This window comes from Zeus faber (assembly GCF_960531495.2).
Source record: "Zeus faber genome assembly, chromosome: 7".
In the NCBI taxonomy this organism is placed as follows: Eukaryota; Metazoa; Chordata; class Actinopteri; order Zeiformes; family Zeidae; genus Zeus; species Zeus faber.
The window spans coordinates 15,782,209-15,807,302 of record NC_137203.1 but is presented as its reverse complement, the minus strand read 5'-3'; the positions used below and the strand labels follow the sequence as shown (position 1 = coordinate 15,807,302).

General features: G+C 42.1%; 2 protein-coding genes across 2 annotated transcripts in view; one reads left to right on the top strand and one right to left on the bottom strand.

Moving 5' to 3' along the window:
- Positions 1 to 2,367: 2,367 nt before the first annotated feature.
- bri3bp (bri3 binding protein) lies at positions 2,368 to 6,751 on the bottom strand (the record flags this gene model as incomplete). Its single annotated transcript, XM_080003532.1, has 3 exons — positions 6,462 to 6,751; positions 3,655 to 3,757; positions 2,368 to 2,783 (listed from the first exon to the last, which is right to left on the bottom strand). The coding sequence occupies exons 1-3, from the start codon at positions 6,645 to 6,647 to the stop codon at positions 2,368 to 2,370; spliced, it is 705 nt and encodes a 234-aa protein (XP_079859658.1). The 5' UTR covers positions 6,648 to 6,751.
- A 5,379-nt stretch (positions 6,752 to 12,130) lies between these two features.
- Positions 12,131 to 25,094, top strand: part of stpg2 (sperm-tail PG-rich repeat containing 2) — a gene marked incomplete at both ends in the record, with an annotated part of 67,769 nt that continues 54,805 nt past the window's right edge. The window contains 6 exons of the mRNA XM_080004213.1: positions 12,131 to 12,236; positions 12,640 to 12,749; positions 13,295 to 13,465; positions 14,756 to 14,920; positions 18,663 to 18,778; positions 20,400 to 20,511. Coding sequence (XP_079860339.1) covers positions 12,131 to 12,236; positions 12,640 to 12,749; positions 13,295 to 13,465; positions 14,756 to 14,920; positions 18,663 to 18,778; positions 20,400 to 20,511 — 780 coding nt within the window. The remainder of the gene's footprint in view (positions 12,237 to 12,639; positions 12,750 to 13,294; positions 13,466 to 14,755; positions 14,921 to 18,662; positions 18,779 to 20,399; positions 20,512 to 25,094) is intronic.

Sequence of the window (25,094 nt, the reverse complement as noted above, 5' to 3'; positions counted from 1 at the left end):
AAAATAAGTACATACATACAACTGCCACACTAAAAATCAACAAGTTTACTTCTTCACATGATTAAATAACACGGCGCTAATGTCACAAGCACACACAAAAAAAATTGAATTCTATGCAATTCACACCATCAACACAAGCCAGATGTTGGAACACGTCGTCGTAGAGGATAAATATGGTCCAATATGGGCAAAGAGAAACAGAAGTCAATTAAATGTAGAACAGGGTGAAAAAAAAACACAAAACAAAGAACAATGTTTCCATCCAACAATATAATATATGATCTCTGGACCAGCCCCCAAATGCAAAAAGAAAAGAAAAAAAGTATTGTTCAATATGTGAAAAACATTAAAAAAGGTAATAAAGGCAGAAATGAGAGGCTTACAAAAGTCTCAACGGTTGGCAGCAGACTGTGATGGAATCACAAAAACGTCCTGAATTAAGTTATAAACCTTCAGCAAAATAAATCAATGTACGATTTAAGAAATAAGAAATTATGACAATCAATTCAATTTTGACCTCATCGAAAACCACCTCATAAGCACAGACTAATAAAAAGTACAAGCCTTTTTCTGTTTGACACATAAATTGTTGCTGGAAAAAAAAAAAAAAAAACTAATTCACTGAGCAAATCCAGATTTTGAATATTTAATATATTCAAAATCTGGACTTGTGAAGTGAATTTGCAGGGACTATATTTGTTTGTATGTACAATGGAAAATCCTTTTAACATTCTGGAGTTCATCATCACAGCGTCAATATTTTATGATTTATTGTTTGTAATTTCATTTAATTCAATGGAGCTTTGATCATGCCAAATATGAGCACAGCCAATTGTTTTTTGGAAGTATCGACGCACAAACATGAATTTTGGCAAAGATAAGTGACTAGAAGTGGTCAAGTGGGAGCCCACGCCCATCAGTGCATGTGACATACGTTGTCAAAACGTCACATTCTCAACACGAGCTTCACACAGAACTCCGACCCATTTCGATTTCGATTCACATCCCAGATAAATCTTAAAATGATGTCCCTGAGATATTTGCTTGTTTGTGTCCTTTTCTCAGAATGCGATATTGGCTTTCTAACATCCAGTGCCTTTCCATTTTAAAGAGCTTGAAACACATGCGTGCACACACTGATAATATCCAAAGTTACACTTACATGTATGAACAAAGTTGATGTGCATGTAACCTCCCAGATTCCTTTCACAAACACATCAAATACCAGGGCTGCCCCCGACTCAAGGTTTTCCTTGTTGACTTTTAGTCGTCAGTTCAAGCCATTAGTCGACTAATCGTTGCACGTTTATAACGTTAATTAATTATTTTAATATCTGTTTTTGGGGCATCAGAAAATTATTTTGAGTTCCAGGGCTGAGAAAGAATGTTATAACTAACATTGTTAACACATCACAAATAAAAACAAAACTTAATAACCAGCCTTGAAAAATCTTAACACCGGTTAGGCCCTATTATTATTTTGTCAATGTATACATTTTAATTGCATTTTAACAAAATAAATGTAGGGAACATTTATTTTTGTTACAATTTCTTTTCAAATTAAAAGCCCTCCTGCGTTTCATACACGGGTCCAGCCATTTCGGTTTTATGGTTCATTATGACAAGGCGCAGCGCCCGAATGGATTTTTTTTTTTCCCCTGCGACCAACCGCCCCAAAAAAAAAAAAAACAACCTGGTTGACTAAGACTCTTCTGGTCGACTCACGTTTGGTCGACTATTTGGGGGCAGCCCTATCAATAACACACAGGAAAAGGAGGCCCTGACATCTGCTGCTATGGAATGTTCACTTGATGACTGTGAATAAATAGTGACAGTGTACGACTACTTTTAACTACCGGACGGAGAAAAGCGCTATTAATTACCCCCTCAAGATCTTAATGTATTTCATATAGAAATAGTGTCGCTATCCGTCCCCCAGGATCGTATGCCCGTCCCCTGTCCTACAATAAATAGTATCCAAAAGGGAAAGACAAAATTGTGAAAGATTTATGAAAGATTTATAACCCGCAAGATATTCACAGGGATTAAAAAGAAGCAAACATGTACGTAACCTGCTCCTCCATCAGGACCTAAATCTCGTGGCCGCCGTTTGGGAGTTTCCTCTGAAGTGATAAAGATGTAGAATCACAATCGAGACGGCGATCTGGACGATGACAAACAAACTCCAAACGCCGTCTCCGAACACCTCAAAGAGATTTTTGAGGAGACAATACTGCAGGTTAAACTGGCCCGGGTGCAAGTATTTGGTTTCTGGTACTACATCTTAACTTCACAGCAAACACCCAAACCCTCCCCCTCCTCCCCCTCCTCCTCTCTCCTCCCTATCACCTTCCTCCACCTCCTCCTCTACTGCTCCCCCGTGCGCTCCAGGCTGTCTATGACGCGACTCAGCCGGATGTTGAGGAGCCGAACCTGCGTGTCCAGGTGGTCGATCTTCTCCTCCAGCGAGCCGGCCCCGCGGCGCCAGTAGGCCCCGACGGGCCCCGTCATGAAGTACACGGCCATGACGAAGCACAGCGGCAGCACGGCGCGCTCCGGGTCGCCCTCGAACTTCTGCAGGATGTAGAGGCACGACAGGGCGAACAGGGCCACGCGCGCCAGCCAGAAGAAGCGCCCGAAGACGGAGTGCAGCAGGTAGAAGAAGCCGCTGAGGAACAGCGAGAGGAACCAGTACGCCAGCAGCACGGCGGCCACCAGCAGCAGAGCACGGGCCGGAGAGTTGGTCAGCGAGGTGGGGCTGAAGTAGTGGCTGAGGTTGGACGCTGCGGAGGAGCGGGGAGAGGAGAGAACGGAATTGGAACAGAGGAGGGAGGGGAAGATAATATATCAGAAGGGTTTTTTTTTTTTAAAGCAATACAATTCCTGGAGATCAGACTTGGGCGTTTGTGCAAAAATCCAATCTTGTATTATTTACAAGTAAAGTATATACACAAAATGATCCAGTTTTTACTTAATTAAGTCCAAAGGCACCCGAAAGCAACGGGGAGACGTGCCTCCCCATTGTCCCGACAGTGCGAGCGGGACAGTCCCTTAACTCAGTCGGGTTTAAACATTTTGTTTCATACATGCTGGAAACCAACAAAAAGAAATAGATCTAAAGTAAAAAGACAGGCACAGGAGCTGGCGCGCACCACTGTCTGGAGGAGAAACAAAATATACTCCGCTCCAGTTGTCCAATGTCAATCGGCGATAGACGATTTTATCATAAATCTGAGAGATGTAGAAAGTAAACTGTGCCGGCCCTGTTTGTGCATTTGAGATTCGAGAGCTGTGACACCACAAAGTCTGGATTTCTTTTTCCACTTAAAAACTAAGATATACCAGCTGGATTGTTGCATTGTGAGTGAGAAAACCGCCTGCACGCACGCACACACTTTTTGTTTATGCGGCAGAATTACAAACAAAAACCATTGGCTTACAACAAATAAATAATATAATAATAATAAAAAGATATAAAACTATAACATAAATAACAATTGAACCAAAATTGACTTCCCCTTTAAAATAACACCTTGCTCCCACTCTGCTCTCACTCTTCTGTGCGATCTCACCATCTCTTCCCCTCCATCTGTGTTGACTTGGTAATAAAACAAAAAAAATAGCAATGATACAATCTTGAAAATACAAACTTACAATCAATGCCCATCACATCCAGCAGATCAGTCCAGATCTTCCAGATGGCGTCGACGAAGGAGTCCACACCATGGACAAACCGCTCGGTGGCCTTGGAGAAAAACTGCAGAATAAAACAAAACAACTGAGTCGAGTCAGTGCGGTGCATCTAAACGTGCAAATTTATGTGACGAGCACTGACAACGCTGGGCTGTGGGAAAACATTTCATTATTTTACCTGCTGGGTTTCCCCTAGAAATGTTCCATTAGTGTGCGAGTGCTGTAGGAATGTTGTTGACTTGCACACAGCTTGCAAGTCAGTTTCACAGTTACGTTCTTTAAAAGAGCATGCAGTACTAAATTACAGCATTATAATGTATAATACTGTATTGTAATGATAATAAACCTAGTCTATTCTCATGGTGACACGTTCAACTATGTGACAACTACTTGACAGGTTATGGTTATCGAAGCCACCAAAATACTAGATTGGAACTACATCGGATCAATGTTTTATGATACTAATTAGCATTTCGTGGCACAACCAGGAACATACAAATGATTCTATTGAAACCTGCAATGTTACGGTAAAGTAAACTTATATTGAGCAGGTGTTTATCGTTCTTTCCAATTTCAGTTCGTCCCATTCCACTCTGGTACTACCGTGGCACCGGAATACTACCTAATCCACACTGTGGCCCAACTGCTTAGAGGAACAGAACTATGGGGATTATAATGGCACAGTGCGTATCCTTGCAATCCGGATCTTTTATTTTCAAGGGAACCGTACGTCAACTATTTATTAGAGAACACTTAAAAGTTAAACAAGTCGTCTTTATTCAAAAATAAAACTTTTACACTAATGCTTTCTATATGGTGCACTAAGACAGCGCAATCCTTCAAAAAATGAAATATGATCATTCAAAGCATTCAGAGCCGGGTCGGTCCATCTTCTTCTGTGGCAAAAGACACTTCCCTGTCTAGTCTCATTTTGTAATGTGACCACATATTGCACAGAGTAGCTACAGGACGGGTTATTTTAAGTGGTGGATACATGCTTGTTTTATGTTTGTTTTTTTTGTTTTTTTAATTAATGCTAACGCTATTTTCTAATTAAATTTTTAGTGTTATAATTATTATTATTATTATTATTATTATTATTATCATCATCTTCATCATCATCATCATCATCATCATTAGCGGTCCATCATGCAGTGATTGTACTGTTTGGATTTTAATTGAAGTTGATCGGGAGAAATCTCTGAATTTTTCAAGCTAAAGCTATTTGAGACAGAATAATGGCAGAAGTTACGAACACAGTGACTTCCCCTTTGAACCGAAACATCACAAACAAACCTTGTGGTTCAAATGTCGCCCAAATCGATCCACATAGTGAAAAACCGACCAAATGTGACCCAAATCAGATGTGGATTAAGTCACCCAACGCCAGAGTATCTACAACAGGGCTAAAAGTACCTGGAACACAACAATGAAAGAAGTTACAAACACAGTCCAGGTGTCATTTGAACTGGTATGTGGCAAACATCTCGTTGTTTAAGTTTCATCCAAATAGATTCACATACCGAGCAGGGATTTGTGAAAAAGCGATCAAATTTTATATACAATTATAGAACCCAGAATCGCGATTGTGGCGCCGCCCCTTGCGGCCGCCTGCGCCAGCACCGCGTGTCGATTACGCACATTTGAGTATTTTTCGAGCTTATAGAGCTTGTGCGTTATCACCGGGCGTCATGACATTTCACTGCATATATGTACGACAGTATGTGTATGTATGTGGCAAATAATCTCTTGAACTTGAACTTGAGCATGGCCACTGAGTACAATGTGATAAAACATTGTGCTGCCAAGCTGGCTGGGTGTCCAGCAGAAAGAGGCGCGTCCTCATTGGTGCAGATCATCTCCCAACCACACACTTTACTTGGCAAATCGACACGCCATGGGGTGCCAGTGAAATCAGGAAGAATTATGGGTCAATCTTATCAAAGTCCAGTTTCCACTGTTATTTTCTAGAAACCGGAACATGTCACGGTGAAAGGCTCGGATGTAATAAATCTTCAGGCTTGTGGATAGTTTAGAAAAAGTGTTTTCCTGCAATTCATCATCTCTTGCAAAAGACGCTAATCCGGTTGGGGTCAAAGGATTACGGTCGTGAAGCCGTTTGGCGGGGAAACAGAGGAAGTAAGAACCGGTTTGTTGAATAGAGGAAATGCAGCAGATTAATATCAGGGTGTGGTTGTCAGGGCCAGTGTGGCGCCCTCTCAGAGGAAGGGGTTCAAAGCATTTTAACTTAATATAGGAGATCCTCCAGGTGCTTCCAGCACAATTATTGATTATTAATGCGTGATTTGATCATAGTTGCACTGCAATCAAGACAGCATCTATTTGTTTGCGTTTTGCACACTTTATTCATCCGTCTGGGAGGAATTAGTTCGTTGTAGTATAGATAGGTATGGGTGTTTGGACTAAATCATATCTAACGAAAATCTTGAGCTGAAGGTCCCAGTGACTACATCTCATCAAATGGGGTCTGTGGCCCCCCTCAGACCCATGGTAAACCCATGGAAACGCGCCTAATGTTATTTATTGCGCGGCTGTGGAATCGAAAGCTCTTCCACAACGACCGCGTTCTGCTCTAATGACCCCGACGGCTGATTTAGGGGGATATCGAGCTCCATTTCAAAATGGCAACCCCGAATCTGCGCTCGGGCTCGCCGCCTGCGCCGCCTGCGCCGCCCGCTCGGCTGTAAAAACGTCCGACACGAACCGGGCAGACGGAGGAGAAAACACCCGAACTCCACCGCACCCACCTTGTACAGCCCCCTGATGTTGTCCTCCCCGAACACGTTGCTCAGGGTCTGGTAGATGCCGCTCGCCGCCCGTCTGAAGCTGTTCTGGTTGCTGGAGTCCTTCCTGCTCCGGGCCGCGTCGGACACGCCGCAGCAAGCCGCGGAGAGCACCAGGAGGGCCAGCGCGACGAGCTTGGGAGCCTTCATCGTCGCCGAGCAGCAGCGGAGGAGGTGGCGGCGGCGGGGGCGCAGGGTGAATCGGTTCGCAGCGAGGGACGGGCCGCACCAACGGCTTTGCTTCGCCCTGTGAAACGGCGAGGCGGCCACACTGTGCGTAAGGGGGGGGGGGGGGGGCGGGGCTTGAATTGTGACGTCAGCGTGACACCGGAACCGGATGTTGTTCTTTGTTTTGTTCTTTTTTTTTTTTTTGGTTTAATGGCGGCTGGCGACCAGTGTTAAGGTGCACTACCGCCGCCCACTCTGTTGGAGTGTGAACCACAGTTATCTATACTCTCCCCACCCCAAAAATAAAAATTATACATAATTAGTTTGATCAGCCCCGTTTATTTCAGACTTTTTAGACTCCTCTCCTCCGCTCCGATCTTCCTGATTCATTCCCCGAATCGTTCCCCCGCTTCGCATTCCTCCCGAGGGACGTTTGTTTATTGGGTGCAGTGTTTCATTCAGTCCGGTATTGGCCCCCCCTCTGCACATTTCTTTCGCCGCGCTCCTTATTGAAGGCGTTGTCCTGTGTTTGCTGTCTCCCGCGCTTTAATGACGTTTCTTTTTTTTTTAAATCGTTCCCTTGGCTTCAGATTCGCTGAGTGAGATGTCCACAATCTCCCCTTGTTCCCGTTCCCTCTTTTGCGATCGCGTCCACAGTTTCACTGCCCTTTACCCCTCTGTGACCTGGTACCCACCTAAACGTTATCAGAATATTCATATTTTGAAAATCTGTGCAAGGTTTCGTATATGAACTATGACCTGCCCGCTGTGAGTTATACACGAGTGCAATGGCATTGATGCAGAACACAAATCTGTACAAATTTAAGAACAACGTTTTCAAATTTGTAACTCTTCTATACAATGTAATGCCGGTTCAATTGCCATCATCTCGACTGCGTAGACTGACAAATGATCTGATGATCTATTAACAAGGCCGCTACACTAAAAGGAAAACCTGTGCTCCCTGTATTAGGACCCTTGGATCCATCTGTTAATACTGTATATATTGAACTGTATATGTCTAATAGTTACCAGAAGGTCCAATGTATATTTCCAACATTTCCAAAACCGGTATGTACTATTCCTGCATTTTCTTGTATTCCAGAATATAGAAATCAATCTATCAATCTTTTCTGACTCCATGTCATGTCTCTGGCTGCTTTCTCACTGTGCCGCCCTTGGGAGAAGTACCTTTGTTGTTGGATGTGGATCTTCTCAACGCCCTTGAAGATTGAACTAGTCGTTCATCATTTACTGTTTGCCTCTAATAATAAGAATCAGCGGCGTTTCGCCCGCTTGGACCTGAAGAGTCTCAGTCTCCAAGCTTGGGCCTGCACTTTAATGAGGTTTTTGCTGCTGAACCATAACCATGACAACCATAGTCTAAAGAAAAAAAAACGATATATATATATATATTTTTTTTTTTTTTTTTTTTTTTTTACATATTATAAACATATGTTAAACATCTCAGCACATTCAATACCTTTTTACATTTTGAGTTTATCTCGTGGATATGTTCTTTCCCTGTTAACTTTGCATCAAACCACACACCAAAAAAAAAATCGAAACTTATTCTACCCCTTGTCCATATATCTTTATCTATGTATCAACACCTCTCCTCCTAATGAACATTAATGTGTTTTTCCCCCCACTAAAAACTAGAATCCCCATGAATATGACCATTTTTTCAACCAAGTTAACTGCCTTTTTTTTTTTTTTTTTTTTTTTGTATTATGTGATTAATATTATTTCCCCTTATCCACAAGGCACGATCATCACAAAACAATGACTGTCCAATATTTCTCTGAACTTGCGAAAAAATATCATTTATCATAATGGAAACGAGTACTGGGCCCATGACACTGCCCTGAGGAATCCCATTATCTACCATGTATCTTCCTGATGGGGCCCTCCAATTCTCGCTCGAATGAATCTATCGAAAAAAAAAAAGTCTTTATTCCAATTATATGTTCTACTTACAATTCCTATCATATTTAATTTGATCATTAATCCCTCCTTCCAAACTATATCAAATGCCTTTTCTACAAAACAAAAAAAATGCCACCACCGATTCTTTATTACCTGGTGCTTTCTTAGTCTGTTTGCAGACACATAACAGGGTCCATGGATCCTCCAACCCTCCTAAATCCACTCTGATGAGGTGATAGAATTCCTCTGCTTTCCATATCAAATGTTAATCTTTCTGGACTCATTCTTTCCATTATCCTTTGACCTATAGTTCATTGGACTTGACGGATCCTTCCCTGGTTTCCATCGCTGCCAACCAATGTGCAAATTTTCCCACTTGCCAGACTTTATCATAAAAACCTATCCGCTTCATAGATGCTGAAACACCTAAATGATTTAACGTGGCATAACAGATGTCATCCTTGCCAGGCGGATGTTAGTGCAGTTCTTACTATTGCCCTCTTCATTTCTTCCAGAGTAAATGTCGCATCCATTCCAGGATGAGCTGATCTTGTCATTGCCCTTCCTCTCTTGTCTGTTTATCAGAGCTATGGATTTGTGCCTTCGCTATCATCTCTGCCTTCTCTTCCCGGGTGTTGTTTGATAGGCTTGAAATTTTTGGCGCTCTGTCCCATGGAAAAGAGACACCACGGACGGAGGGATGGATGGATGGATGGATGGATGATATATGCAGTTACATATACTTTATTCATCCCCGGAGAGAAACTGCAGTGTCACAGCAGCTCGCATAAAAAATAGGCAGTTAAGTCATAAGATAAAATAAAATGGCAATATGAAATAAGACAGGATAATCTGAAAAGTGGCCAATATACAATACCCTAATTGAAAGTTGAAGCCTATTGAGAAGTAACAATAAACCTCAAGATTAATAAAAAAATAAAATTCCACCAAACAACACGCCAGAAAAATAAGCCGAAAAAATGTACAGTGGCACTCTCTCCGCACCCTTCCCAAATTATTTTTCTAAATGGGAAAAAAAACACAGTAAATCGCATAAAATAAAATGTTAAGTGCTGTTTTGCTGTTGCGCACGAACATCCCCAACACCATGATACCCTGTCCCGTTGTCTTTGTGCCATTTCGCATTTATTCCTCTGATGCACATGAACGCTGACGATGAAACGTTTTTCTCCCTCGTTGCAAAATCACACTCCCCGCTCAGATGAATTACTTGTCACGTAAATGTAAACCGTGACGGAAACACGCATGAGGCCTGCGTGAGGCCCGGTGGACCGGACCACACCAGATCACCAGGTGACGCTGTTTTCCACTCAGCACATTCGGGGTTTTGGACTCCATGCGCAGGCGTAATGATGGAATTTATTCAGTAGAATTATTTGTGCTCCAGACAAATGGCTGATGATGCTAAAAACACGAAACAATAAATAAATAAATAAATAAATAAATAATAATAGAATGGATAAAGGCACAATAGACGGGATAGAATGGATACATTACAGGTGGATAAAACAAATCTTCTTTTTCAAAACATTTTGTAGTGACCAAATGTGAATACTGTACTGTTATATTAATTGAAGATTCAAGATGTTTATTTGTCACATACATATACATACGAGCATACATAAATATTCAAGAGGCTTACTTGTCACATACATATACATACTTTCATACATTTATGTCGTGAAAGGTCTTTACAGTATGCACAATAGTTACTAAACCGAACATAATAGCTAAACCTAATTCCCACCTAGCAGCTAACTGAAACTAACTGATTCCTAAAACGTAATGCAGTTAGAGAACAGAATAATATCAATAAAATATAAATAAAATAAGACTCAAAAAGAGAATACAAAGTGGGGATACAAAATAGAAGGGACTAGAGTTATGTATACGGGATAGCTATTTGTATATACAGATATGTGCAGTAAAGTGCATGTGAATAAAGTGAGTATGATGACATACAGTACAGTATGCCGCAGCAATACAGTATCACCGAACAGAACAGCAATACAGCACAGTATGCAGCAACCCATACTGCGAAATATACAGCATAACTAGTGATATATTCCATATATAGTGAAATGACATTGCAACGCACCCGGAGATTATGTACAATGTGCAATACTATATATATATATATATATATATATATATATATATATATATAGATAATGTCAATGTTGTGACATCTGCGGGTGGAGGTCACCACAGAGACTAACCAGTCGGCCTCCAGATATCGCTCTTTTTCTCCCACCTCCTTTCCCTCTCTCCCGCTTCCCCACCTCGCTCCCTCTCGCTCTCCTCCGGAACGGACCCCCGGTGCATGTTCTTAAAACTTTGTACCAGTACTTAATGAATATTTATCTTCTAATCACGGTCTTTGTCGCCCCAGTCCACTCCACGTTAAAATTAACCATATACATATATATATATATATATATATATATATATATATATGTATGTGTGTATACTAACCATGAATAAACCCTAACCCCCTTTTTAAGAAGCTGTACCGGCATCTCCAGTTCTGGAGAAATGTACTTAAAGGTACAATATGTATCTACTGCCGGTTAAGGTCTCCAATCAAAACAATCACAAACAAGACGGAGTCTGATGGCGTCAGGTGTAGCGTGGGACCATGGGCCTTGTCTTCATTTGTCACATGTGCGCGTTACGGGGACGGCACTAAATAACCCTGCTCCACAGAACAATAGCCAGTAGAGTCATATTAGACTAAGACAAACAATAGTCGAGTAGAAAAAAGTTTTTGAAAAAATAAAATAAAAAAAGTTACGTCGAGAACTCCGACGCTACATCCGGTGTCGCCGTGTTGTCCCGGAAGCTGAGGCAGTAGAGGGGTTAAAGGTCATAGACGCCATGACAGGCGACGCAGGGAAACGGTCCGTTACCGACATTGAAAATCGAATGAAAATGGCGGATTTCTCTGGGTTTGAAAATTGTTGGAAACATTTGGGACGATGTAGGCACACAGCTAAACAACATACATAGCATAACTCCAGTCGTTTTTAGACATTTCAATGCGGAAAAGTTGTTGTATATTTTACCTTTAATAGTACTCACACTACCACGAGGTATTTCTGAAAAATGAATTTTGTCATTTTAGTTCAGACGCGTTCACATTCTGCTGATTAATACTGAGTCTAACGTGTACTTTTATTTATTGCACATGTAACACTTTGTTCAACCGCTAGATGACAGGATGGCATAATCTATGGCCAATTTTTTTTTCAATTTTTATTTTATTTTTTTATTGAAACCTTATGAAAACAGAGCAGTAATATAGTTCGTCGACTTACTTTACATTAGATGTTACCGCAGATGAAAGACAAAAACAAAAAAAAAAAACCACAAAACGTATGTCGGGATGAACGGTCACGTGAGTCTGCGTGGTCTCCTAGCAACGGCGGACGAGCAATAACAATAACAGGCAGACGCCACTTTACTGAAGCGCTGGAGTTCATGTCTCGGTAACAAAACATCTATTTAGGAGGTAAATGTATGGACGAGCTCCCAGAGTCACAGACCTGCATGCAGGCTGCACATCTCCCAAAGTGGGACCGGGATCCTACAACGTCACCCAAAATAAGGTTCAAAGATCAGGTAAAAAAAAATGTTCATTGCCCATTCGCCAGTCAGTCAATGCCTATTTGTACACAGGGTATCTGCAGGTCCTTAACATTTGTGTTTTCTTTTTCTATAACTCTTACATTTGAATTCATGTGGTAATGAATTTCATATGGATAATTTATTTATCCATATTTGTTTTTGTCAAAAGTAACACAAATTATTTCCTTTGCTTTACTTACCCGCTACACATACAGGTTCAGAATTAATATAACATTTTAGACTTAACCATGGAGAGAAATTCAAGATTTGTGTGTGTGTGTGTGTGTGTGTGTGTGTGTGTGTGTGTGTGTGTGTGTGTGTGTGTGTGTGTGTGTGTGTGTGTGTGTGTGTGTGTGTGTGCGCGCGTGTGCGTTTGTGCGTGCGTGTCACTTCTCAGATAACTACGCCCCCTTCCTCTCCCTGGTTGACCGAGGCTCGGTGTTCACCCAGTCTAGTGGGAGCATATCCATGCCTGGACCTGCACAGTATGACTGCACACAATTTAAGGTCTCTTCACATTCTTCAGGATTGTGGATAGTTTGCATCAGTCTCAGACGGAACTACACGCGCACACACACACACACACACACACACACACACACACACACACACACACACACACACACACACACAATAAAGTTTTCCTACAATTCACTATTTGTTGCAGGCAGAAGAAACTATTGTGCTGAGGAAATCATCATACAGGGCTATGGATGGACACAGAGCTCTGGGGAGTGCTCGCAGTTTTTTCGCCACAAATCTCGGTTCAAAGTGATATTTGAATACCGTAATTGAGACTGATAGCTAACCACTGTTGCAACCAAGTACCACACCATACAAAAAGAATCAACTATGATTGAACTTGTGGCGCCATATGGAACCATATGTGGTGCCAAAGGTGAGAAAATTGCAATTTCCTCATTATTAACACAGTCACTGAGCCAAACACAGCCAGACTGGGACAGGGTAATGAGGACCTGGTAAATTATGTTATTTAAATCGTATTTCATTGCGCTCTCCTTTCCTCCTTCTCCTTTCTCTTCGCCTGTCAGCCTAAAATCCAGGGTGGTCGGAGTCTTCAGAACCGCTCCAAGCGTTTCGAGGAGGCGGCGTCGGAGGGCCCGGGCCCTGGGGCCTACGAAGTCCTGCCCCCTGCAGGTAGCACGCAGAGAACCACGGCAGCCAATTTAGGGCAGCAGGCTGGGAGGATTGGCATCAAAATGGTAGGCGTTTGACTGAAGCTGTGAGAGCAAGTAACAACTGTTATAAAGCTGTGGGTCGTCTCATTACTTCGTAAGCTCGGTTCTCAGCGAGCCTCTCTGCTGGCTTACAGATTGAGCCACTCCTGTTTACTCATTTTGCTAAGATATACAGCCGCCGGTATACATGCACACTTTTGGTCCGAAAGTGATGGCTAAATATAGTGAGATATTTCGATGAGCGCAAGAACCCAAATGGGCACATGTTCAAGAAAGTGTCCGAGAAGATGGGACACAAGAAAGGTCACTTCCTTACACTACGTAGCTTCCCGTCAGTAACCCGATTACGCCGCTCGCCATTTAAACTCGGGTTTTTCAGTAATCACATTATTCAAAATGCATGTAAACACCTTAATCGCATAATTAGCTGAACTCTAGCTGTTAAGCTAAATCTGGGTATTAAGTGCCTGTAAATGCACTGAATGACCCTTGGGCCTCTTCATTGTATGGACCACACAGGGTTAACTTGTTTTAAACTCATTTGGTTTATTTTCTTTGCAATTTCCTTTAATGGCCTGAAGGACATAAAAAAATGTATGTCCACTTTCACCGTTGTTTTTTATTTGAACATCGGATGTATTTATACCACAGTGATCCAAGATGTTTTCAAACTTAAAACTAAGTCATGCAATATGTCACAACAAGCCTCCTCTGCTCTCAGTAAATGATGTATGAGGCGCCTGATTCGAACCACGATAACTTGTGACCCATTAAATCGAACTTTAAGCAAATGGTTACATTCTCCCCAATATTCACAATCTTATTTGGGGAATATTTGTGTAGTTAGGGTGGAGGGATATAAGACGGTTTAAAATCCGTTTTCTAGATGAAATCCACATCCTTGAGTTGATCATTTGTGTTGGGCAAGCTGAATTATATTTTGCAAAACAACATTTTTTAAATAGATGTTAGAGCTGCTGCCAGTTCCTTCTACACTTCTTAAATGTTCGATGATATCGCTGAATAAAAGCCGGTGTCCTTGAAACGCGGTGCTTTAACATCTACGCGCTGCTACTCCTCTGCCTTGATCGCTGTGCTTTCCATTCTTCGTCCGCTCCCTCTTCCTTCCCCATTCTTTCTCCCTCCTCCTCCTCCATCCTCCGCCATTTGTTTTTTATTTTCCTTCCCTTTATCATCCTTTCCCTCACTCTAGGGTGTCACGCCTCCAGGCGGTGTCCTGCTATCTTTTTGGCCGGTCCATCAGTCGAGACCTCACTTCCCTCACAGCTCTCTCTCTCCGTGTGCTGGCTGCAGGCGCTGTCTCACCGTCCCTGGCTGGGTCTCCAGACGGACGTCCCGTCCATTCCGTCCCCGGGCCAGGCCTATGGCTACGAGGAGAATTCCCACGGTGCGCTCAGCAAACAGCGCGCCCCGACCCGAGACACAACCTTGGGGCCGGCCTATTACAGCCCGCTGCTGGTGAGGCCACACACACACACACACACACACACACACACACACACACACACACACACACACACACACACACACGATTGTGAGTGTGTGAGCGCTCATTCTTCTGTGTGAGTGTGTGGTTCATACAGAGGACCTACTCTGTCGCAGGGTCCATTTGTAGCAGCCAGATATAATGTACAACCCCCCCCCCCCCCCCCCCCCCCCCCACACACACACACACACACACACTCACACACACACTCTCATACAACTGTCCATGTGTGTGTCAGTGCACGCGTGTAAGCACTCATTTCTGCCTCACATAGAGGACTTACTCTGTCTGAGGCAGTGTCCATTAGCAGCAGCCAGATATATGGAAAAAAGCCAACACACACACACACACACACACACACACACACACACACACACACACACACACACACACACACACACACACACACACACACACACACTATTCCTCATTTGGCCCCAAACCCATTTCCATAGCTAATGAATGCGGCTCCCCTTTGAAAAGTCTGAGGCACGCCGATGCTCATCCATTTTACATGCCAACAAAGTGATCCATTAGTAATTATTCTGGAAGCCATATTACAATATTCACTTAAAATAATGCACACAGCCGCCGGTCTGCGCTCTCAATTAAGACATTTCTCATCTTTTAATGACCGAGGAGGGTCAACAGCGTCCTTGAGTGTTTGGCGGAGGTTGTGTCATCACAAAGGCCCAGGTGCGAGGCAGCGCCGTGATTCAAGAGGCGTCAGCAGTGCCTCAGTTCTCTGTGCCTCCTCCTTAAAACACACTCCCTGTGTCTCTTTCGGCTTTTCTTTTTCTACCCCATCCCTGCGCCTTTTTACTTCAGTTCACACACTCTCATGTAGCTGAAAATTGCCTTCTCTTTTTGGATGGATTTTTGTCAAAGCGGTCTGGACCACCTCTGTATGATGAGGTTTAACTGTTAGATTACTTTTATTTTCAATAGAAATGACAGGAAAGGTCCAGTATATAGGCGTCATGTTTTGCGATCACCAGGGGTCAACGGAATATTGAAAATCAATCACTTGGATTGACTCCCAGTGATTGGAAAATAAGATGGACGGAAAGATAGATAGCTAGATACTTTATTCATCATCAGAGGGAAATTGCAACGTCCCAGCAGCTCACATGAAAACAATAGGCAGTAATAATAACAAACGATAAAATAAAAAAGAAGTAACTTCCTAATTGTCACTTCATATGCCCAGTGCAAGAAGAACTTGAATTAGGCTTTTTGTACAGAGAAGAGTGTTGGAATTCAAATGAAGTTTCAAAATAACACCTTATTTATCACTCCCAAAAGGCACCAACCAATCAATTGGTTCTCTGCATTTACTGAGACATAAACTCCAGAGCTCGCTGCTCTGCACCATCTGACTGAATTTAAATTAAGGTGATGGGGTTTGAAAAAAAAAATGACGGCGGTAAAAAAAAAAGTTTTCTGGAGGTTTGATGGCAGAGCAAAAGTTGGGATTCTGCTGTATTTTTTGGCTCTAACGCTTGCAGAAGAAAATGCGATATTCTTATTATTTCTTACAGTGTAATCTGAGTTTGTGCAATGCCGACAGCCCCGTGCACTGACCCTCGACTGAATGTTTAGTATTGAATGAATATAACTATTCATTCCCGTTTGATCAAAATTTGAATGAAGATGTTTTTACCCCCATGCTCGTGTTTTTTTGCCATTCAAAGTTGTCCTTGAACATAAATAGGCAATTTCCGCCTCTGAAGTCAATGTCACGCACAATGTCGTCGGGTGTTTGTTACTGAACATTGATGACGAAATCTATTTGCATTCTGTCGACATTTGTTACGTTTGCTACTTCATCAAAGCTGCTCGGAGGAAAACAGAACTTCACATCTCTTCTACAATTACTTGCAAAGTAGACGTAAAGGACAGGGCAGCGAGGAGCATTTGTCCCAAAAAAGTGCAGGACTTTGTGACAAACTAGTGTCGAGTGGCATCGCTGTTTCAGCCTTTTTTATCTAACATCAGTATTTTAGTTTTGGTAATTTTTTTGAACAGTAAGGAATTGAAAAACAAGACAAAACTAAAAGTATTGATTTGATAATTATTGTAATGTGATTCCAAACGTAGGGATAATTCAAACCCACACTACAGTTGAAATGTATAGTTGATTTTGAAAATAACCTGTTTGGATTTTCTTTTTTCTCATAACATTGCAGGACGCGACAATAACAGTTGCCAGTTTTGGGCCGTTGTCAACCATCTCGTACGGTGTAGTTGCCCTGTTGACCAACCACTTTTTCATATGTTCAAACAAAACTGTTGGTGAAAAATGGTGAAACAACTGAGAATACTGAAATATGGATTCAAATTATATAGGACCTGTAGGCTGTACCTGACTCAGAATTTTGTCAGTCGAATTTGATTTGGCTGTTCAATGACTGAATTCGACTACTCGGCGTGCCTATTTAATGGGCCCTGGGGCTAAATTATTAAAGACCGTGGTATCGATGAGCTCCGACGTTAGCGGTACTGTTAACGGTTATGGAGAAATTAAGAAAAAGTATTTTATATCATAATATATACAGTATAGATTTTATATAACCCAATTCTAACTTGCAGTAAGATTAAGAAATTCTTTATATCTATATATTAAAAAACTAGAGGAGAAAAATAAGATGGGTACGTTGAGTGTGGCTGCTGCTCTGTGCACTGCCGTCTTCCCTTCTGTCCTTCTCGACCCCCCCCCCCACCCCGTGTCTGCTCTCATTGGCTGTAACTCGTTGCATCGCTCCCGACTGGACCCCGACACGACCAGATATTAAACCTGCTTGATGTCTCGCCGGCGTCTGTGATCCATCGATGAGCGCTCGGCGAGCAATTGGATCGCGTTGTGAGCGCTTCACACCGCACGCTCGTCGCTCACGGGAGCGCGCTATGATTTTCCTCCGATCTGGGGCCTTGCTCGGCGATCTTCAAAAACCCGTCGGCGAGCGTGAAGTCAGCCCATAATCCGATAGAGAACCGTTAAAGTACCAGATTGATAAGCAGTATCGGTAAGAGTAGTAGTACCCTTAAAATCTAGACGATACCCATCCCGACTCTTTACCCGTTACTCTGTATCCCGTCCCCACACTGTTTTTCTGGATTCCATTACTTATTAGGACATTCAAACAATAACACTTTTAAGTGGAGCAATGCCATCATCCAGTCTTTTTTGTTTTTGATTTTTAAATGTTCTTTGCCATTTATTCTTCGGATAAATATACATTCACGAGGGAGTCGTAGACGTTTAAAACCTGGATAGAGACAAAGTGGCTCCTTATTTCCAGATGTGGCCTTTCTTGTGAAGCCACGGGGCGCTGGCTGCGTCTGAAAGGCCAGAGTGAGGCCAAGTCTCCGCATCTCTGATACACTCTGACATTTGACTGAACTTCACATTTCATGCGGCTCGGCCTTCACGGAGCCCGGCCGGGAGATAAGTGTAAACGAATTAACTCCCGTTTTCTCCTCCTTTTGTTCAGCCATTTATCCTCCGGTTATCTTGTTCTTTCACTCCCTTTCCCTCCCATTTCCCTTTCTCAGTGTCGTGTTCTCTCTCTCTTTTCCTTTTTGGCATTATTCACCTCTTATCTTATCATGCTTACCTGTTCCCCCTGCCCTGCCTTTGTTCTGTCCCACCTTTCTTTCTCTCACATCTCTTTCTCATTCATCCCTTCTCCGTCCTTCTCCCTCTGTCCCCAGTCGGAGCAGAGTTCCGCTCAACAGTACAAAGGAATCCACTTTGGAAAGCTGACGGAGAAGAGGATCCAGTCCAGGGTGCCGGAGGGGCCAGGTCCGGGACAATATCACCCTAATCAGTGAGTCTATAACACACAGCGTCTCAGGAAGAAAACCATCTGCAGTGTCCAGTGTGTTTATATGCGCACATTTTAAACAAGGTGTTTAAAATGTCTTTTTACAATATTTGAATTCCCTCAACCAGTTGAATTTTCAAGGCTGATTCGGCAGTCAAAATATAATATATTAAAATGATATATAAATGATATTTAAAAATAATATGAAATACATAAAATATATTCAATATTCAAAATATTCAATTTCAGGGGAGGGAGTGTTTCTTGGCTCGTTATTTTCTTTTTTTTTTTTTTTTATATTCAGCTCTTCTATATGGTGATTTCAGTGAGGCCAATTGCAGTACAAATACTAATTAAAAGTTATTATGGTACCACAAAGCGTCACATTCAGCTTTAAAGAAATATGTTATTATTGTTCATTTAACTTCCTATGTATTTTTGAATGGATTTACATTTAAAGACTTATTGATAACTAACCCCAAATCCTGACCACCTTCTCAATTGTTTTTCCAACTGACAAAGTGGATTTCCTTTTTCAGGTGCAAAGCATTATGTTAAGTTATGCGTTAATTACAGTTCATATTGAAGATATAATCCGCTTCCATTTCCTTTAAAGAGTGTCCTGAACAGAGAAACCCTCCAGTCACAGTGAAATATCGCTCTGATCCCTCAGGAGCAGTCATATTCAAACTGTGGTAGCTCCCCGGAGGGGAACGGAAGAATTTAAAGATTGGAAAGATTAAAATAAATGGAAAGATCAAAAAAATTGAATTTTAGGAAGATTACCTTTTCTTTTTTTATTTAATGAAATACGTTTATTTAAAGTTTCTCAATCTTATAGGATAATAGTTTATGTTTAAAATTATACAATTTGTTCATATTTAATTTATTTTCATTATTTGTTTCATTATTATAATTTTCTCACTAGTTGTGTACCTTTCTGCCCCCGTAAGCCTGTGAATAGGCAATACAAGCCACAAATGAATGTTAGCACTTGATCTGGTTTACTATAAACTATGTTAGTTTGCATATGCCATTTAAAAATGTTTACTTTTTGGGACGTGTGGGCGGGCGTCAATTTCTCTGAAATCCGAGGCTTGGCAAAAAGAGTTTGAACACCACTGTTTTGGAGCCAAGGTGCTGTGTGTTGACATCGCTCTATTTCAACACTGCGTCTATGCTTCACAAGGTTACAGAGCAGCGTCATTCCTTAAGACATCAACATCCCAATGGAGCTTACTTCGGACTTCTCTCTTCTCCTCCATCGCTGCTCCCTCTCTTCGACTGCCTCCTTCTCCCATCTGTCTTTCTTTATCACCTGCGTTCTCCACATCTCTCACTCTGCCCTCTTCCCTACAGCTTGACTCCTTTCCTCATTTAATTTTTTTTTTTTATTCCTTCCCTTTCACCCTCCTTCACTCACTTGTATCTCTCCTGCGTCCCTATTAACTATGTCCTGAGGCTAGAAGGTCAGTGAGATGAATTGGAGAGATGCACTTTTTAGCCCTAATCGTCTCCCTCTGTCACAGTCCCTCGTCACCATCCTTTCTTTCCCTATCCGCGTCCCCTCCACTCCATTTCTCTTCTTCGTTCATTCTTTTATATATTTCCCTTTTCTTCCCAGAGCCCTGATCACCCACTATGAGAATGTCAACCTGCGAAAGGAAGAGAGGAGCAAGTCTGAGCTGCTCATCCCTCGTTACCATGAACTGGTGGCTATGCAGGAGGAAAAGAAGGTGGCGTGTGTGTGTGTGTGTGTGTGTGTGTGTGTGTGTGTGTGTGTGTGTGTGTGTGTGTGTGTGTGTGTGTGTGTGTGTGTGTGTGTGTGTGTGTGTGTGTGTGTGTGTGTGTGTGTGTGTATTTTATTGAAAATTCATCACACACTTAAAAAGGGAGAACCTCAGGTGTTACATCAGAATCAATTTATTCCGCCAGGTACATTAACATTTACTTGGATCAAGGTCAAGGCCATATATATACAAATAGCCAAAAAGCACAAAGAGATACAAAACAGAATTAGTCAGATATACTGTATGAAATATATAGAATCAGCAGAAGTTGGTAAAACAGTAAAAATTGAATAAAAATATTTGCACCCATGTAAACAGAAGTCAACAGGATTAGCAACAATATGCAAAGATAGTACTAGTGTTCTATTAGTACTATAAGGTGGTATATAATATATAAGGTGGCAACAGGTTGTTCACCATATGCTATACTGATATTAGAATAAAAAAATACAACTTACATACTGTTGGAATTTCTGAAGCCAAGTGCGATGATTGTGAATGAAGTCGAAATTCCTCCCACTCCCTCCACCGCTCTGGTCTTTCGTTGGTCTTTTTATTCACGTTTCCACCTGTAGAGGGCAGTAGAAGATAAGCCTTAATCACAGCCCTACACACACACAAACACACACACACACACAGACACACACACACACACACCTACACACTCCGGCATCAATACGTTGTAGCCGCTCGAGTGGCTGGGAGTTACTCACCTGCACATGAACTTGAGCGCTGTGCAGCAATGCCATGTGAAGCTTTATTTCCCCGCTTGGTGGATTTTACTGAGACAGCGAGAGAGCGAGAGAGTGAGAGAGGGAGAGAGGGCGAGAGAGAGAGAGAGAGCTCAAGGACTTTCCGTTCACTGTCTCGGCCCAGCCTGTTGTGGAATTAAGTCACTCAGGAGACACTTTTATCCAAAGCAGCTTGCACTGCTGATACATTTTAGCGGAAACTACTGGTTAAAGATAAGGTATCACTTCATTGATCCCATGGGGAAACTATGATGGTACAGCACAACATAAAATATATATGAAAATATGAAATATCGGTATATATTTTTTGAAAACAAAATATAAATCAACCAATTATCAGGGTTCAAGCTTTCACTTCTGTCTGGTAAAGTATGACATTTTTTTTTTTTTTAACTCTTTTTCTGTTGAAAGTGACAAGCATTTGGCCTCCACAATTCTTTATCTCACTGTTGATCGACAGAAACTGTAGCATTGGCATAATTATTCACATCCTAGATTTAATACGGAGAAAATAACCAGCCAAGTGCTTCCTAAAGCCTGAGATTCCTATACCTCTCTACCGGCGGTTTGGTCCACTGCTTTTGCAAACTGCTCCAGTTCTCAGATTTCGATGTCGTTGCCAATGTGTTCGGATCGCTCCCCAGGTGTACATTTCTGGCCACTTCAGAACAGTCCAGCTTTTATTTTGGGGTTCCCGGGGGTCGCACACACAGTGACACAAAACTGCAGAATAAGAACTTTTCTCCATTTGAATTCGTTAAATGATCACTTACTAATTAAAAGATAATCACCTGCTTGAAATCCAATTCTGTCTCACAACTTGTTAAAGGTGTAAAAGGTGCTAATCCAGGACATTTGCCTGTATGAAATCAGCAAAGATCACTTTTTTTTTTTCAGCCTATTTTTGGTCCACTGCATGCAAAAGGAATGCTTATGTTGATACCTAAATTGTTTTAATTAAGAACAATTTTCAAGAATGCATTTTTTTGAATGTTGTTAATATTTTCTGTCACAACTGTAGATAGATGGATAGATGGATGGATGGATGGATAGATAGATAGATAGATAGGAAAACAAGCAGAATCGTATGTTGAAATTCACTCTGTGACTTTGAGCCATCAACTTTTGTGTGTGTGTGTGTGTGTGTGTGTGTGTGTGTGTGTGTGTGTGTGTCTGTGTGTCTGTGTGTCTGTGTGTCTGTGTGTGTGTCTGTGTCTGTGTGTGTGTGTGCGCGCCCTGCTGCGGTTGGACCCCCTACTGTTAAGGCTGCTCTCCCATCCGTCATCATTAGTGTGATACCTGACACAACACACACACACACCTACAAACTCACACACAGCAGATGGGTCATTATGAGCTGCAGGGACACCCAGGACAAACACTTTTACTTCCCAGAGATCATGCCGACAGTCCAACCTTAATGACCTGTGGCTGCTCAGCTCCCATAGAGTTTAACATAGTGTGCGTTTAACCTACACAGAAGTCTCCTATTCGCAACAGCCAAAGTGTTAAAAAATGTCCTGTCCAAAGTGTTAAAAAAATTTATTTGTAAAAAAAAATATATATATAACCCAAGGTTTCTTCACCATTCTACTAATACCCTCTCTAATATCTCAGGCAAATGCATTTCTACAGTGAGCAAATCTTAAGTTCATTGCCAACTGATATTTGGAACAAAGGGATGGTGTTACTGTGGCCGTTTACAATCAGCGGCCCTGTCACTAAACGAAAGGGGGACGGGGACAAAGAGTTGCGTTGATAAAAGGTTTCTCTTCGCTAATCACTGGAGCACCTTAAACACTGAGGGTCACAGCTCACTGAGCCCAAAACAGCCTGCAGCAGGTCAGCTGGTCAACAAGGCGCACTTGCACCTAATTAACCTGTGTGTGTGTGTGTGTGTGTGTGTGTGTGTGTGTGTGTGTGTGTGTGTGTGTGTGTGTGTGTGTGTGTGTGTGTGTGTGTGTGCTTCACTGGGTGCTGAGGGTGGGGTAGTATGACGTACACAGTTGAACCCAGCCCACAAGGGCAGTGCTGATTTACATGGGCTATCATCTGGTCAATGTGTAATTGGTTAACCTGTTTGTAATTCTTCGGGCAACAGCGGCAAAAACACTGACATCCCTTTTTAGTGTCTTCTCCGCTTTGAAGGGTCAACTCTGTTACACCGGACCTTTGTGAACTTTGTAAAGCGGAGAATAATGTTCACGCTCTGAAACCTTTTTTTACGAGATTTGAATAGAGTTGGTATATTTCCGGATTGAGGGACATTGCTTCAAGAAAAATGTTTTAAAGTTTGTAACTAATCCCAAAAGGCTGAGTATAGTGTAGCCTCCCAGTTTTTGGTAACACACACATAAATCAGTTTTAGTTTTGTTATTTTAAGCGGAACTCTTACTCACCTATTTCTGCCTCTGAGTTTGCATGTCTGAGGGACAATGTCGCCTCTCATTTACCTGTTATTCCCCGCACATATGGACTCAATTAAACATAACCATGAGCAGTGTCCTCAGAAATGTAGTCCGTAAACTGGCTTTTGTTTCACCGTAGAACTATCACAGCACACCTCATAACACCAAGCACACCCCATAACACCAAGACAAATTCCTTGTTCGTGTAAACTTATTTGGCAATAAAGACTATTCTGATTCTGATTCTGATTAGCATTAGGGGTGCCATGACTTCAATGAGTGTTTGATTTCGAACTACGGTATCACATGCAGGTTCGCAATTCTCCCTGTATTTTTGTGGGTAATGTTGTCCGACATGGTCGCCATATTGGTGCGGTCAAGATCCGCCGGTAAACAAATGCAGTGTGCATTCGGGGGTGCAGGGCCCTCCGCGGAGTCGACTGTGGCTCCCGGTCCGGACCAACTGAGCTGGGGTCGGTTCCGGAGGGGTCCGCTGCACAGCATCCCTCAACGCACACCGCACCGCCCCCTTGGCACTAGGGCTGCAGGAATAAAATATTACAAAAAACCCCCCCCAAAACAATAAAGTTCAATATAAGTTCATTCGGTTTGTTGCACAGTGAACACACATTAGAGAGAAATATTCCCGGTAATTGTGTGCCAAGTCGGCGGAGATGCAGCAGTATCCCTCTCCTCCGACATTTCACTGTGTACAAGGGAGAGTGCCTTTGACCAGAATGTCCAGTAATTCCAAAGATGTGGCGGTGAAAGTGGGAAATAAACCTGACCATCACCGACGATGTCCTATAGTGTACAGGTTCCCAACCACCGGCTTGTGGACGGTGCCGGGCCACGGGGTATTTGCCACCAGACCGTGAGCACACGGGCAGGGTTTTTTCAGGAGTGATCTGCCATCTGCTCCACAGCAGAGCAGCAGCAGGAAAAAGAGTAAATTAAATACATCTAGAGTTTTTATTTGCTCTGTTTGCAGAAAAGATGGCTCTGATCAGAGCGCAGGTAGTAATTTGCCGTTTACGACAAGCGTTCCCTTCCGGCAAAAACAGTATCCGTTTTTCTGCTCTTATTTTGGCGAGTAACTTAAAACTAGTGTAATAAGTAACTTATTCTTCATCATTCTAAAGTCTAGTTTTGCTAAAGCTCTTAACTGTCTAGGTGTGTTTAAATATTCAAATATATTTATTATTATTTATAATTTTTTATATTCAAATAAAAGTGACCTTTTGAGAACTAGGTGTTTTTCTTTACAAAACAAGACCTGATAGTCGAACACTGGCATAGCCGTCAGTGCTGGAAAAAAAATGTTTAAAACAAAAATGGAATCGAATCGTGACCTTAAAATCAAAAGTCA